The 14938-nt window shown below is 33.2% G+C and overlaps 1 protein-coding gene across 4 annotated transcripts in view; it reads right to left on the bottom strand.

Annotated features, from left to right (window-relative positions):
* KMT2E (lysine methyltransferase 2E (inactive)) overlaps window positions 1–14938 on the bottom strand; it is a 77639-nt gene that overhangs the window by 37273 nt on the left and 25428 nt on the right. For 3 of the 4 annotated variants that reach the window (XM_010946679.2, XM_010946680.3, XM_010946681.3), the window contains 3 exons: window positions 5402–5516; window positions 4232–4461; window positions 1319–1399 (listed from right to left, as the gene is read on the bottom strand). In XM_010946679.2, the coding sequence (XP_010944981.2) occupies window positions 1319–1399; window positions 4232–4461; window positions 5402–5516 (426 nt within the window). Of the gene's footprint in view, window positions 1–1318; window positions 1400–3681; window positions 3771–4231; window positions 4462–5401; window positions 5517–14938 lie in introns of those variants that run through there. The other variant, XM_045510498.2, reaches the window with a different exon arrangement.

The raw sequence follows: 14938 nt of genomic DNA, 5'->3' as shown, positions 1-14938 counted from the left end.
ATTTCTGACAGACTGATATCCAATATGCTTAAATCCCTGAGTTCATAATGATACTTAAAAATCTTCTCATTATTCCAAATGCTCATAAATAAAGGCTATGAATCAACAAGCATTTATCCTGCCTTTCCACACTGAAATACACATTAAGAGAACTGAATACTTAAAATGGGGAAATTTTCTATAGAAATATTCCAACTACTAAGTGATGAGCAACAGAATTAAATTGTTACTAATTTGCAACCATTAATAAATGAACAGATTACAAGAATGACTAGCAATGGGTCCCATGCAGATAGTCAAATAGTATGTGTCACCTGACAGAACACAGTCTATAAAATAGTCTTAGCAAAAAAACCCAAAAAAAACCCCAAAAATCTTAAATCTGATCATAAACCCATTTATAGAAATGCAGATACAGAAAAATCTGTTAAATCATAATAATGCAATTAACAAACTCATCAGGATGAATAATTCAGTCCCTTAAAGAAACACACTGCAAAGGAGACCGGGGTTGGTGGGGTAAGGGGTGTAGGTTTAGATTACTAGAGATTTAAGAGATGTTTATCAACCAATCAATCCTTAAACAGTAGCTGGATGATAACAGATTTTGTTGCAGTTAGAGAATAGATTTTATGGTTATGTATTTTTAAAATAATTCTTTTATAGATATATACTTAAAAATATACACAAATAGATATACTGAAATACATAAGGATACATATGAATGAAAGAATACATTTGGGATCTCCATTAAAACATGTGAAGGAGAAAAATAAATGGCAGTGTAAATGAAAAAAGATTGTTGATAACTGTTAAAGCAGGGTGGTGGAAATGTGGGTACTATTTTACTATACTATTTTACTTTTATATAGGTTTGAAATGTCCACTAAAAAATTTTTTTTCTGAAACCTCAAAAAAGAACTGGGAAGAAAGCACATCACTGCCAATAGGCAGAATGATAGTATAGCCCTACAAAATTCTGTAGGTAAGAGAAATGTCCTGCTAGGAACTCTTTAACATAGTGTACTCCAGGGGAAAAAAGATGTCATCACTTATAAGATGCACTGTTATTTTACATCTCATTAATAAAGTAAAAATCCTAGAAAATAAATCATGATATATTATCAATGAAAAGATTATTCCTGATTTTAGATGTCAGAATAAAAAAAAAACCCCATAAAAATGAAATGTGTATCTCAGATCTGATGAAATATAGTAATCCATTAATTGTTTAATCTAGAATTCATATATAAACTTCTATTAACTTAAGATTACTTCAGTAAAATTACTGGCAATTTTATTGGTATGCACAACTTACCTAGGCTGACAACGTTCACATAAATATGTATCAGGAATATGCTGCCTGTCAATCCCCATGCAGTCAATATGTTGCCAAACACTTAAAAAAGGGAGAAAAAAAAAAGCACAACGAATAAAACATTATTAAAGTCATCCTTAAATTAAGATTTGATATTCCATGTAACTATCACTTAGTCAGTGCCTACTTTAACACTGTAAAAGATCCTGTGAAGAATTTATAGAAATATGTCCTCAGGGAGATAAAGCTTTGAGATACAAAAGCAAGAGGACAAATATAAGATATTATATATATGATATAAATTTCTAAAGCAAAGATTATTTTAAAATGTGAAATTATTAAAAATCACAAAGTGGAGATGTCATGCTACTTGGAATTAATGGGAAAAGCACCCTGAAGAATAATGGATTTGCAGAGAATCTCATTAGGGAAATTAGGAAGAAGAGATGTCAATACAGCAACATTTTCTCAAGTAGACAGATACAGGGAGCGACAGCTAGAAGGCAGTTAATATATATGAAGAATGTTCGTTTTGAGAAATAGAGGGGGATAAAATTGGATTAGTAAAGTGTAGTCAGATTATACAGAACTTGGGAAGTTGGGATATGTGTAGAGTTCCTCTAACTGGCAACAGCTAATAACTAGAGGTGCTATGATGGTATACAGTGTTAATTCAAAGAAGTTAAGGAACTCGAAGCAGAAAAATCAACAAAAAGGCTTTTCCAACATTCCGGAACTGAGTTAAGTAGAGAAGTAGACTGATGGCAGAGAAAATGAATTTAAAGAATTCAAGAGAGACTCCATGAAGACAGAGACTAAAGCTATCTGTCTTCTATTTATAATGCAATACATGGACCAGTAAACTTCTGTTATTGTTGTATCTTATTGCCCAGACTTTAATTGGTCTAAAGTTGATATATATGCCTGTTTCTAAAAATAGTCTTAATTATTCTTTATATAGTAATGAGCTACTTTCAATATACGGCTACTAAGTTAACTGCTATGATACTGCTTTTTATTTCTTAACTGAGGATGCTGGGGTAAGAACTGGTACAATGTGGAAGGTAATGGAATATATAGCAAAGTTTTGGGGGAAAAGTGTAAAAGAAGAGCAAAGCATCTGACAAGGAGAGTCAGAATAACAAATTAAGTTAAATTTGGGGGTAAGTAATGATGTCACACAGACAACAGAAAAAATAAAGCTAAAAAATAAATAATCAGAGCTCTAGATATCAAACTTGAAAGAAATGAGTATGAGCACAAGATATATGAAAATACATAGAGGCAATGTAAAACAAGAATTGAGGAAAAAAGATTAAGCTTTGCAGTATACTACAGGTTGAATGACAGAAAAGGAGAATAACAAAAAATAAATTCACAACAAAGAGAGCAGACACTAAGAAGCAAATACCATGAATAATCCAAAAAATGTAAACTAGTCCTTCAAGAATTTGTAAATAGGTATAAATCCTAAAGACTATTTCACTATTTTCTAATAGAGATAATTCTGTATTATATATAGATCATTGTAATTCATCAAAAGAAAAAACAGTTTATGCATTAAAATAAAAACACTGTCAAATGGTATGTAATTTACCATATTAGACAAAATCAGCTATGAGAAAGTATTTTATAGGATTGATTAAAATATGAATTGAGATTTGCTAATAAGGAGCTAATTAAAAATTAGAAAAACAAGTTATGAGTGAAGTTATGTTTTTAGTCTTAAAATTTACCTCCTGAATACATTCATTGAGGTGATTGCTTATGGTAATAATATGTATCACATGTAATGAGAACTTATTTTTAAATTTAAAAAGGTATTACAATATATTTTTATTATTAAAATTAACTCAAAGTATTAACATTACAACTTTCCATAAAAATAGTATCAAATTTCACATTCCACTTAAGACTAATTTTTCCCCTTTCTGGCAAAGGTAAATCAACTTTTTGAAATATAACCCTAACTACATGTTTATATCAGTTAACATCCCACTCTTAATCACCCAATCTAATGTATGGGAACAAGATTACAAATAATGCAAAGTAATTTATATTTGGCTCAATGATGCATCTTAACACTATTCAAATATGAGTATATGACATCCTATTTCAAATCAAATAATGAAGCTATGCCTTAAGGACCAGACCCAGGACATTCTGTAAACTATTAAACTTTCTTACCCTCTACAGTGCACTGCTTAATTCCTCTCTGCTTCCCACCCTATGCAGGGGATGGACTCAGAAACTTTAAGGCTGAAATCCTACTGTTCCCTCTCCATCCTCCCCAACTCCCTCCCACCGGAAAAAAACAAAAAACAAAAATGAAAACAAAACCCCACTTTCTGTCCCAATCACACCTTCTCTAGGGGAGGAGGCCTTTCTTGGTGGTTGAACCAGGGTTGGGGGAGGGGAGACTGTGGTTCTGGTTCAAGGAGACTCCAGAGTGCTGCAAGGTTCAAGTCAAAAGGAGGTGAGAGAGTCAGGTCAAACAAACATCAATCAAAATGTATAATTCCCCCAAACTGGAAAATCACAGTTGACTATACAGCACAAATAATTCCAAAGGAAATACACAGGACTCAATTCTCCTCTCATTTCTATCTTGTCTACTTTATGTAGTTGTATTACTATCGAATGAGTGGAGAGATGTGATCCTGTATGAATAAAGTTCAGACTGACTCAATTAACAATGAGGATTTCTAATCAACTCTAAGATAGCTTTTTTCCCATAGGGGCTTTATCTAGGAACAAAACAGACTGCACTGACAGTAGCAAAAGTCTCACTTAAAAAATGCATTCATCAATTCCTTCAAAAGTGACTTTAATTATCTTTTCCAACATGTTGTTAACAATCACAAAGATTAGGAGCAGTCAAGAAAAATAAACAAATGGTGTGAAATATTTTACCTGCATTTGTCACAACAGATCATGTATCCATCATCATGTGTAAAACCACATATGCACCTGGTTACATCAGTACCATAACTTCCATCCTCAGATGTGCTGATTGTAGTAGCACTGGAAGTTTCATCAAAATTAGGAGTGGTAAATATGCCTACTTCATTTTTGCTAATAAGAACTGATGGAGGAGGGGAAGCCGGAGGTGTTGGAGGAGGACGAGCACCATAATTATGGTCCTGGATAATTAAACACAAATACAGCATAAAATAATTTCAACAACAATATGAGCTAGCAACTTAAACAAAATTCAATCCTTAATTTGAATATACAAGAGATAGGAAATTAGCATATTTCTTCCTTAATACTTTAAACTAATGACTTCGTGAAACTAGATATTAAACCATAGTAGTAAATGAAAAAGAAAATATGTATCTACAATCTTGGTCACCTTTACAATGCAAGATGTAAGAATAAAGGTTAAGAAAAAAAAGCCACCTCAGCCAAGCAGAGGCTAACAAAAACAATTACAAAAGACATATTGTCACTATAAAGTATACAATAGGAATTTCTAAAATTTTGGTATTTTTCATTCTGATCCAAGTGGTAAAAATCTCTACCTGTGCCTCAATAGTATCACAAGTGTGTCCAGTTATGTAGCTGTTTCAGTCTATGCTCTGCCTCTTACTAGCTATACAGCACTGAATAAGTCAGCTTAGATAAGCTTTCATTTTCTCAGCTATGAAATGGGGATGAAAATTATACCTATGAGATTGCTTTTGAAGATTAAATGGGATAATATATGTAAAAATGCCTAGCAGACAGCCTAAAACATTAGTGCTAAATAAATGGTAACTATATAAATTGCTGTGTAATTTAGAATCAACAATAGATAGTACAATTCTATCTAGTCTTTTTATAGAAATGATAAAGAATCATGACACTAAACTATTATTAGCATAAAAAGGGAAATAATAATAATACAAAACCTTCTAGGACATCACTCTAATAGAATTTTAACCCCTTGAATAAATATAATTAGATCAATGAAAAAAATTAAACTACAAATTATATACCTAACTGCTTAGGTAGGATAAAACAAGTTTACATTTTAAATATTCACTTTTAGGCACAATACCTTTTAAAAAACACCCTTCCAGATAAATGTTTGACACTTACCGCATAGGGCAAACCAATGTAACTGTGTGAATGATGTGAGCTGCTGGTATATAACTGGTGGGGATAACTGTTGGATTTCTCAACTACCACAGGGCTAGCTTCTACGGATTCTGGTCTAGAGGGAAAAAAGTTGCATCAAAGAGAATTCCATTCATTTATTTTTCTTTTAGTCAATTTAAAATTACAAGCATTTATGTTATTGGCTACACAAATGTCTTTAAAATGTCTAAAATGTAGACACCTTGTGGATATGATATAGCCTATCTAGAGTCCACATCATAAAAAACTTTTGTTTAATTAAGTGCAATAAATGCCCCACCTTCAAGTTCAAATATAGTTCTCCTATCATTAAAAAAAATTAGAAGGGAGGTATAGCTCAGAGGTAGAGTACATGCTTAGCATGCACAAGGTTCTAGGTTCAATCCCCAGTACCTCCATTAAATAAATAAATACATAAATAAATAAATCTAATTACCCACCCCAAACAATAAATAAACAAAAAATTACTAGAAATTAAACATTATTTAATATACTCAGTGGCACTGGGGACACTATGCACAGGGGTGGAAAAAAGTGGTAGAAATAATTTAAGCAAGACTAAAAGACACACTGAATCTATATGGACCCCAATTTGAAAGTGAGCATACATTTCAATGTTCAAAGCTCCATGTATGTGTTAGTGTGTCAAGATAGAACAAGGCCTTGGCAATATTAGTAAAGTTAAGGAATAAGAAATATCACAATGAACCAAGGTTTGCTTATGAAGAAAACGTAACTAGCAGCCTGTGGCAGAGTAATAAGATTAGCAGTTCTGGCCTGATAATGGCTGATGACCAGACCAACCACTGATACAACTGAGAGTAACAACTCACCCACTATGGTTGACTTGTAAGTTCTCTGGCCTAGCATTTTACATACATCACTTTCCCAACTTCTTCACTTGTATCAATCCTTCTGAGCCCAGAGTTCTAGGCTCTATTGAAAAAAATTTAATTAAAAAAAAAAAGCAGTAATGATGGAGAGACAGTCTCTCATGCATATGCAAAAAGATAGGAAAAATGGCATGTGGAATCTCTAAGGAGTATGGACAGGAGAGTCAGATTTCAGGATAGTGTTTATTTACTTAGCTTTTTCTCAAAATTAAATAATACACCAATCCCAATAATAGGAGGGGGATTTTTCTTTGTAGATCTGGATTTAGAGAAAATTTACAACTAGGTCTTTGGGTGATATGTGTACCAATATCATCGAACATGAATTCAAGCACTTGCACTGAAATCTTATGACAGTATTTGATATTAAGTGGCAGTCATCTATGATGACTCTAAACATACTTAATTTTTCCCCCCAGCTCAAAATTATAATAGCAAATTTTAAAACGTCAAAGAGCTCACAGCCCCCTGGGGACTACATCCATAGACCTCAGTTTGACTAGCACTGATTAAACAAATATTGAGGGCCTGATGTTTGCCAGGGAGTATGAGAGAATGTAAAGGTAAGACATCTCTGCCTTCAAGGAACTTAACAATAATACAGTTTTCATTCATTCAATAAATATCTGAGCACACATTAAGTAGAAGACACTGAGATGCTGGAAATCAAAAAATAAAGAAGTAAAAGAAGTGGTCCTTCTTTTCAAGAAAATGATGTAAGGCAAGACAAACAAGTATATCAATGATTACAAAGTGCCATCAGAGGTATGCATGGGGGCCGTTCACAATAGTTAAAGTGTTTTAAAGAATGACAAGTCAACAAGCCCAAGAAATACAGAGGTGGAAGAGATGAAGATGGTATCCCAGACAGAATGCACACACGCAATCAGAGGTATCAACAGTAAGACACGTTTAAGCATGTTTCTCTAAGCATGATGGACAGATCATCAGCATCACAATCACCAGTAGTGCATGTTACAATTTCTTACAACTCTACTTAACCAAATGAATAAAAAATTGTAAAGATCAGGCTCAGAAATCTACATGGTAACAAGCACATTCAATCCTATGTTCAATGAATTTTAGGAAGCACAGACTTAAAAGAACTGCTAAAATTCGTATCAGATAGAGTTAAAGGTATGGAAAAGGGGCCAGAGATGAGGGCAGATAAGTCAGGCAAGGAAAAATTCAAGAAGTATCTTGGGTATCCAGCTAAAGAATATTATCTTTATCCTTAAAAATTATACACAGTAATGATGTGATCAGAGTAGCAGCATATCAAAATAAAGCTGAGAGCTTCAAATGTGAGGTTGAGTAATCTGTAAATAATTCTCCCAGATCCAGCAAATTCAGGAGAAGCCCTGAACTTGATCAGAGCATGTAAAAACTGCTACCTCTCCCAGACTCCTTCCCTCCATCCCTACTTATAAATAAATTACTTCTGCTGTTTTTTGCTTCATTGAAAAACACTTAGTGCCCTGTCTAGTTTCAAAGTGATCCTCATGAGTGCAAGGTGCCCAGAGTCCAAATTGTTAACCTTTGTATTCAAGAAAGAAATATTAAATGGTGCAATTAATAATTCTGCAATTTCATTACTGAGTTCCTTCAATTCTTAAGTATGGGACCAACTCACCTTGATGATTTACCCACATAATATTTTTATTAGGTATAGAACACAGAGTGCATTAACCATTGTTAGATTCATCTGATGTTTAGTTGCTTTCAATGACAATATGAAAATAAAAGACTTTCCAGTATTTTATTACTATATGAAGACTTAACTCTTGGTAATCTCTGGGTCTATCAATTATACTACCAACAAGAAGTTTCCATTAATTCTCTAGCAGCATTCCTTTTCTTAATGTGTCTTTAAAACCTTACCGAACTTGGTGTCATTTGCTGAATATGCTTCAAAGTATCTTTTTATCCACTTAATTTCTAGTCATTACATGACATGCCAAACTTCTTTGAGTCTACTTTTTCCCTTAAGAGACTGCTCAGAATTCTGAAAGAAACTTTTTATTTGGTTATTTATAATTGCATCTTTTATTTGGCTATTTAGCCACACAAAGCTTGAGTCAGCTTCAAGTGCCTGTTTTTGATCTATAGCACATTATTTACTATAGACCTTCCAAAAAGAGACCTTTACATAGACTCTGGAGTTGAGAAAATACTAATATCTTAAATTCCTACTCTTTAATTATACAATCTGGGAATTTTTCATCACTTAATCCTTCATCAGTTAAAGAGAATACGATTTAAAATTTCCTACTTAAAATACTATCACTTAAAAAATACTATCACTTGTTAAAATTCTTATACTGGAGAACTTTATATCCCTTTTACCTCTAAATTCTCTCCTAATGTATTCTATCATGGTCAGTACACAGTCACTCAAATAATATAGTAAATTTCAATCTCTCTCTAGTAACTATTTTAATTCTGTTAGTTTCCTAATGCCTTTTAGTATTTTCCAGTTTCCAGAAATCAGAACTGTTACTTTAATGAAATATAGCATTCAACTCATGGAAATCAAACAAACTACGTAAGATTTTTTTTTTTAAACAAACAAGGGGCATTCTGTTCAGTTCTATATAGTCTTTCTACCATGGGAAGGCTGTAAAATATTTGTAGTTTTAGTTTTACCTCTCCCAAACAAATGAAATAAAATTAGCTAAGATATGAGCATTCAACAATTACTGCTATATAATAAGATTCAGATATAACCATGAGACCTTCAAGCCATATGATTCATGACTCACTACTGTCTGTTTCTAAACTTTTTCATCATCCTAAACAGAAACTTTGCACTCATGAAAACAACTTTTTACGTCCTCCAAGCCCCAGCGTCTGGTAACTTCTATTTTACTGTTTCTGATTGCCTATTCTAGATACCTAATATAAATAGTGGAATCATAAAACATTGATCCTTTTGTGTCTGGCTTATTTCACTTGGTGTAACGTTTTCAAGGTTCATTCATTTGCAGCATGCTGCAAAACCCTATTCCTTTTTATGGCTGAATAATATTCCGTTATATAAACTTACCATGTTGCTTATCTGTTCACCTGTTGGTGGACACTTGGGATGTTTCCACCTTTAAACTACTGTGAGTAATACTACTATGAATACTGGTATACAAGTATCTGTTTTGAGCTCCTGATTTCAATTCTTTTCAGTATACCATTAGGAATAGAATTGCTGGGTCATAAAGTAATTCTATGTTTAACATCATGGGAAACAACCAAACTGTTTTCCATCTGGCTTTCTTTTTATGCCTTAACCTCCTTTTAAAATGTTTCTTCTCCTGTTTTTTAAATATTTGTGTTTTCCACGAGTCTGTACTTTGTAAACCATTCCTGGAGGTTTCATCCACCATTATAGCTTTTACCATTTCCTATGTGCTCATGACTTCCAAATCATCCTTAACCTAATTCTATCTCATAAGCTCCACCCAAATAGCCCTCCACATTACTAGACCTTTTAATGCAGATTTCTGATGACTATAAAGTACATGTCTGCTGTAAAAAATCCTCTTTTGCATGCCAGAGTTTTGAATTTAAAATTAAATTAAAATCAGAGCTGAGGTCAGCAATCTTTTTCTGTAAAGGGCCAGTGAGTAAACATATTTAAGACCGGGAACAATATGGTTTCTGTTGCAACTAGTACTACTACTCAGCTCTTCTTCTTTTGCCCACAAATGCTCCTCCCCCACCCCCAAGGCTCATCTTTTCTTTAGACAATTCCACCTCTTTCCAGTTGCTTAAGCTAAAACCCTAAAGTGTCGTTCTTCATTGCTCCTTTTCCCTCACCCTCCACATCTAATTCTTTGGTCAATCCTGTGTCTCCCTCCAGAACACACTGAGAATCAGTATGCTTCGCTCCATTTGTACTGTTGTCCTAGTCCAAGCCCTTGTCATCTCTTGCCTGGACACTGAAGTAACATTGTGAAATGTATTTAACTTACTTAATGCCACTGAACTGTACACTTAAAAATGGTTAAAATGGTAAATTTTATGTTATGTATATTTTACAATTAAAAAAAACCCACAAAAGGTTAGTTTCACTAAAGTCAAAGGTAGAGAATCAATACTATTAAATCCTGATGAAAGAGCAAGCAATACAAGGCACTAGCTTCAATATGCCAGTAGCATGGTCCAAGTAAAAGCTAACTTGTATGCAGCAGGTGAAGAATTAATAGAATGGAGAACAATTCAAGGATTCAAGCATCTGAATGGGCTTACAATTTAAACAATGCCTGAGGAATTAAAGCAACGGGAGGCACAGAAAATATCAACAAAGAGTCAAGATTTAATCTGAATTAGCCACTCTCAGAACCTAACTGTGAAGTTGTGAGGTGATGCTCAGGGCTTCTAGAAGGTAAAATGCTGTTGCTAAGACTTGGTAAATTGAGCAGGTAGAATAAAGATATGGTAGGGCTGGTTTGCACCTGGCCCCAAGGGAGTGTCAGTATATGGTTTCCTTTCCCTCCTTCTGAAAGTAGCTTTGTTCTGGCCTAGGATTGGTGGTAGCAGATCTACTCTCGCTGAATCTAGACAAGTGTAGTGTGGAGGGAAGTTCCTGAAACCTCAAACAATGCTGTCATGAAGCTAGAGGTGGAGGACCAGCTGCTGAGTCATGCTTGATATGGCAGAACTCTAGACTTAAGCCCTAACATTAAGTCACTGTTTATGCATGGGACATGCCACATAATCACTCTGGGGTCTCAGTTTCCACATTTATAAAATGAAGTCTTAATTCTAAGTCACATGATATTATAATAGCAAAGAAAATACTAAAGCCCAGGTCTCTTAAGTTGGTCTAGTATTTTTCCCACCGAACTGCATTATTTCCACTATGCTTGTGAAATTTACTAGAGTGCTGTTTATGCCTATGGATTAATGACTTAGTAAGGTCAAAAGCTTTACCTCATTTTTGTCTCACACAGTAGTACTATGTGTCACTTTATTAAAGTTACACAAAGCCTGAGTGCTGGGAGTCCTGAATCTACGCTACTTTGTCATTACTACACAAACTTTACTATTTAAATATGGAGAACATTGCAGTCATTAAATTTGAAATTATTTATGTAGTCTTTCCATTCTTAAAAGTGAAAAGTTTATTTTCAAATGTGTTATAGTTCTAAATTACTGCTGAAAACTTAGAAAGCAGAACAACTACCAATTTGTTTGAGTAATCTACCTGACGTTGCTACATTTTCTGGAACAACTTTACAAATTTAAAATCTTATTTGTTTATACCAAAATATCCTTATTCTTTAAAAAGTCATCAAAAATGATCACCCAAGCCACATTACACATTCTTAGTGCAGACATTTAAGTAAGTCAGGTGAACTGAACTGAAGCTCTAAAAGGAGAGAAGTGCCAATCATTAAATTGAGAGGCATCTAGAGAAATATTAACAGGTTAGAATAATTGATTAAATAAGCTGAGTCCTCTTGAAATTGGACTTTTATAATTTTCTTATACTCCTCAAAATTCTAGTTTCTCACCGATATAAACCTTTAAAATACAGTTGGATTTTAATGAGTGGTTTATATCATTGTTTTAGGTGAAACCTCTAATTTTCCTTTTAACATTAAAACATTCAGTAACACATGGGTACCAGCAATGGCACATGGATAGATACTGGCTCCCTAATTGTTTTTTTTTCCCCTAATTGTTTTAATAATGAGTATAAAAGATCTCCATGAGTTCTCAATATGTTCCTTCAGATTTGTAATCAAAACTTGTCCATTTCTATATAGCCGATATTTTATAACTATAAATTTAAAAACTGCAAATCACTATATTGTACAATATTATGTCAACTATACTTCAAAAAATTAAAAATTAAAAAAAATCTTGTCCTCTTTTATCACCATTGTTATAACCTATTATACTTTAAAGATATATTAAAAATACACACATTAAAATAGCATAACAAGTAATTTTTTTTAATGGAGAGGTCTGGTATAACAATTGTCCTCAACTTACCAAATGTGGCATTTTACTTCATTTAACTCATCCATTAACAAAACCTAGCTCTTCTGATCTATGTGGCAACATGCATCTGGTGCCAAGGAACCCTGGGCTTAACTCTAACTCTTACTTTTTATTAATTATGTCGCCTTAGGTAAGTTTGTTAATCTCCTTATTTCTGTTGTAAAATGGGAACAATACCTGCCTGACTTTTTGCTGGGATGATTAAGAGACATTATTACAGACAGCTATATGGATGTAGGGAGCTCTGTATTCAGTATCACAAGTGAAGAAAAATTAGAGGAAAAAATTGTTCAGTATTAAGTATTAAAAATGAGAAATTCAACATCATCCTAAGAACAGTTCTAAACAATGCTAAGACAGCACTTTAAAATAGGTTTTTGAATATTAAAACAAAACCACAGTTTAATGAAAGCACTTCTAAATTACAATAAGCAAATCAACACCTACTTTAAGAGCAGCAGAATGTATTAGCTCTTAACAGCAGATTAAGTGTAAAGAAATCATAAAAGGAATGTTAAGTACTAGTGCAAAATGAACAAGTAAAAAGCTACTGAAAACATTTCATTATACACAAAACATTTTAGTATTTTCAATTATATAAATTCAGACTAAAAGCACCCAAGCACTTCAACAAATTAATGAATTCTGCCAGCAGGTGGCTCTAGAGGCACTGAAATAACTTAATATCAAATACCAAATATCAAAGATGGTAAAAATGTACCGAGTCTCAGAAATTTGGAATAAAAAAGAGTCGCATCAATACTTCAACCCAAGCCCTTTTTCAAATGAAGAGACCAAAGTTCACAATAACTAAGCAGCTTAAGGGCTCACTGGTATGTTAGTGCTAGTGGCAAAACTGAAAACCCAGGTATCTCTCCTTTGTACTCTCAGCCAACAAATAGGTTATTTACTGTATTGTCAGTCATACTACTAAGAGCCCTCCTCCAAAATAACCCCCCTGCAACCTACACATGTCATATTTACTAATCTGTCCACCTCATCCAAAAATACATATAATTATACAAACGTTCATTACATAAAGATTTCTAGAGGAATATTTGGTAGCAATGATAATATTAAAAGGAATACAATGTTAGCAATTATGTTCCCAGTCTCTGAGAGGGAAAAGTATTTTGGCTTTTCTGTTTTAAAAAGGCTAGGAAAGAAATTTAACATTTCCCATTTATTAACTCTTTCACTTTCCAGCTCCAGAAGGGTTTCTCATCTTGGTTTATTTAACCAATTTAGTAATTCAGATGGCTGGAATGTCAGATGTGAAAGAGGTAAAAAGGAATGAAAGAGGTCAACCTCTATCAGTTAGGATTAAAAAAAAAAACCATGCAATTCTAATAAATGGCTGAACTCTGGCTCAACTTTCTAGTGATAATGAAGTCTAGGTTTTTTGTTTTTTGTTTTTTTAATGAAGGTACTGGGGATTAAACCCAGGACCTCGTGTATGCTAAGCATGCATTTACCACTGAGTTATACCCTACCCCGGCCAGGTTTTCTTTTACAGTCTCTATTTATGAGCAGAGACCTGAGAATACCTTTGTTATATGCAGTCATTTATTACACTGAGTTCACTACTCCTAGAACTGGAGCTACTACTTATATGAGCCATATATCAAAATAAACTAGTTATGTTACATAAATCATTTTTTGTAATAGTATTAGTAAAGGAGCTGTAACAGAAAAGGCCTAAAATCGATTCATTGATAAGTTCTACTTCTGCCCCTTACCCACTCTGTGACTTCAGCTTCCTCACTAATAATTTGAGAATAACATTATCTACATCATAGTTATATCTTTATCTTATTCAAAAAGAAATAATTATGATTTCACTTACAATTTTCATAACCAGCCTAGGCTTCACCATTCTTTTCTCTTCCTACACTTTGTTATTTGGTCTAGAGCTTCTCTATCCAGTATAGTAGTCCCTAGACATGTGTGCTACTGAGCACTCAAAATGTGGTTAGTTTGAATTGAGAGGTGCTGGAAGTGTAAAACACATACTAGATTTTAAAGACCTAGCATGGAAAAAAAATTCATAAACTATCTCAGTATTTTTATATTGATATATGTTAAAAATGATAATACTCTGGATATTCAGTTAAGTAAGATATATGACAAAATTAATTTCACCTTTGTATAATCGTTTTAATATGGCTATTAGAAAATTTTAAAGTATATATATGACTTACATTATATTTCTATTGGACAGCTCTAATCTAGGGTTCTGACGTCCCAACTAATTATAAAGTTTATACTTCACCTTTGTAACTGAGGCTCTAGTAAAATACTCCACACACAGTTGATGCTTACAAATGATGATCCAGAATGTGCTTTCTCTTAGATTGTTAAGTCTTATCCACTGCAATTATGCCAGAAGCAAGAAGTCTATTTCTAGTATTAGCCTACATTTAAGGGCATGTAGTTAATCAAAAATTTTATAGACATAGCTTCCTGGTAAGAAAGATGGTTTCCTGATTATTCCAGTTATGATCATTTTGCTAATTAAGTTTTAAAAAATTATAGTTACACTTAGTGCAACTTTCCCTTTAAATATATTATTACCTTTCCACATTTTCAGTTGTACCAAGTA

The sequence above is a fragment of the Camelus bactrianus genome, chromosome 7, assembly GCF_048773025.1.
Source record: "Camelus bactrianus isolate YW-2024 breed Bactrian camel chromosome 7, ASM4877302v1, whole genome shotgun sequence".
NCBI classification, from domain to species: domain Eukaryota; kingdom Metazoa; phylum Chordata; class Mammalia; order Artiodactyla; family Camelidae; genus Camelus; species Camelus bactrianus.
This window is presented reverse-complemented; position numbering and strand designations above follow the sequence as displayed.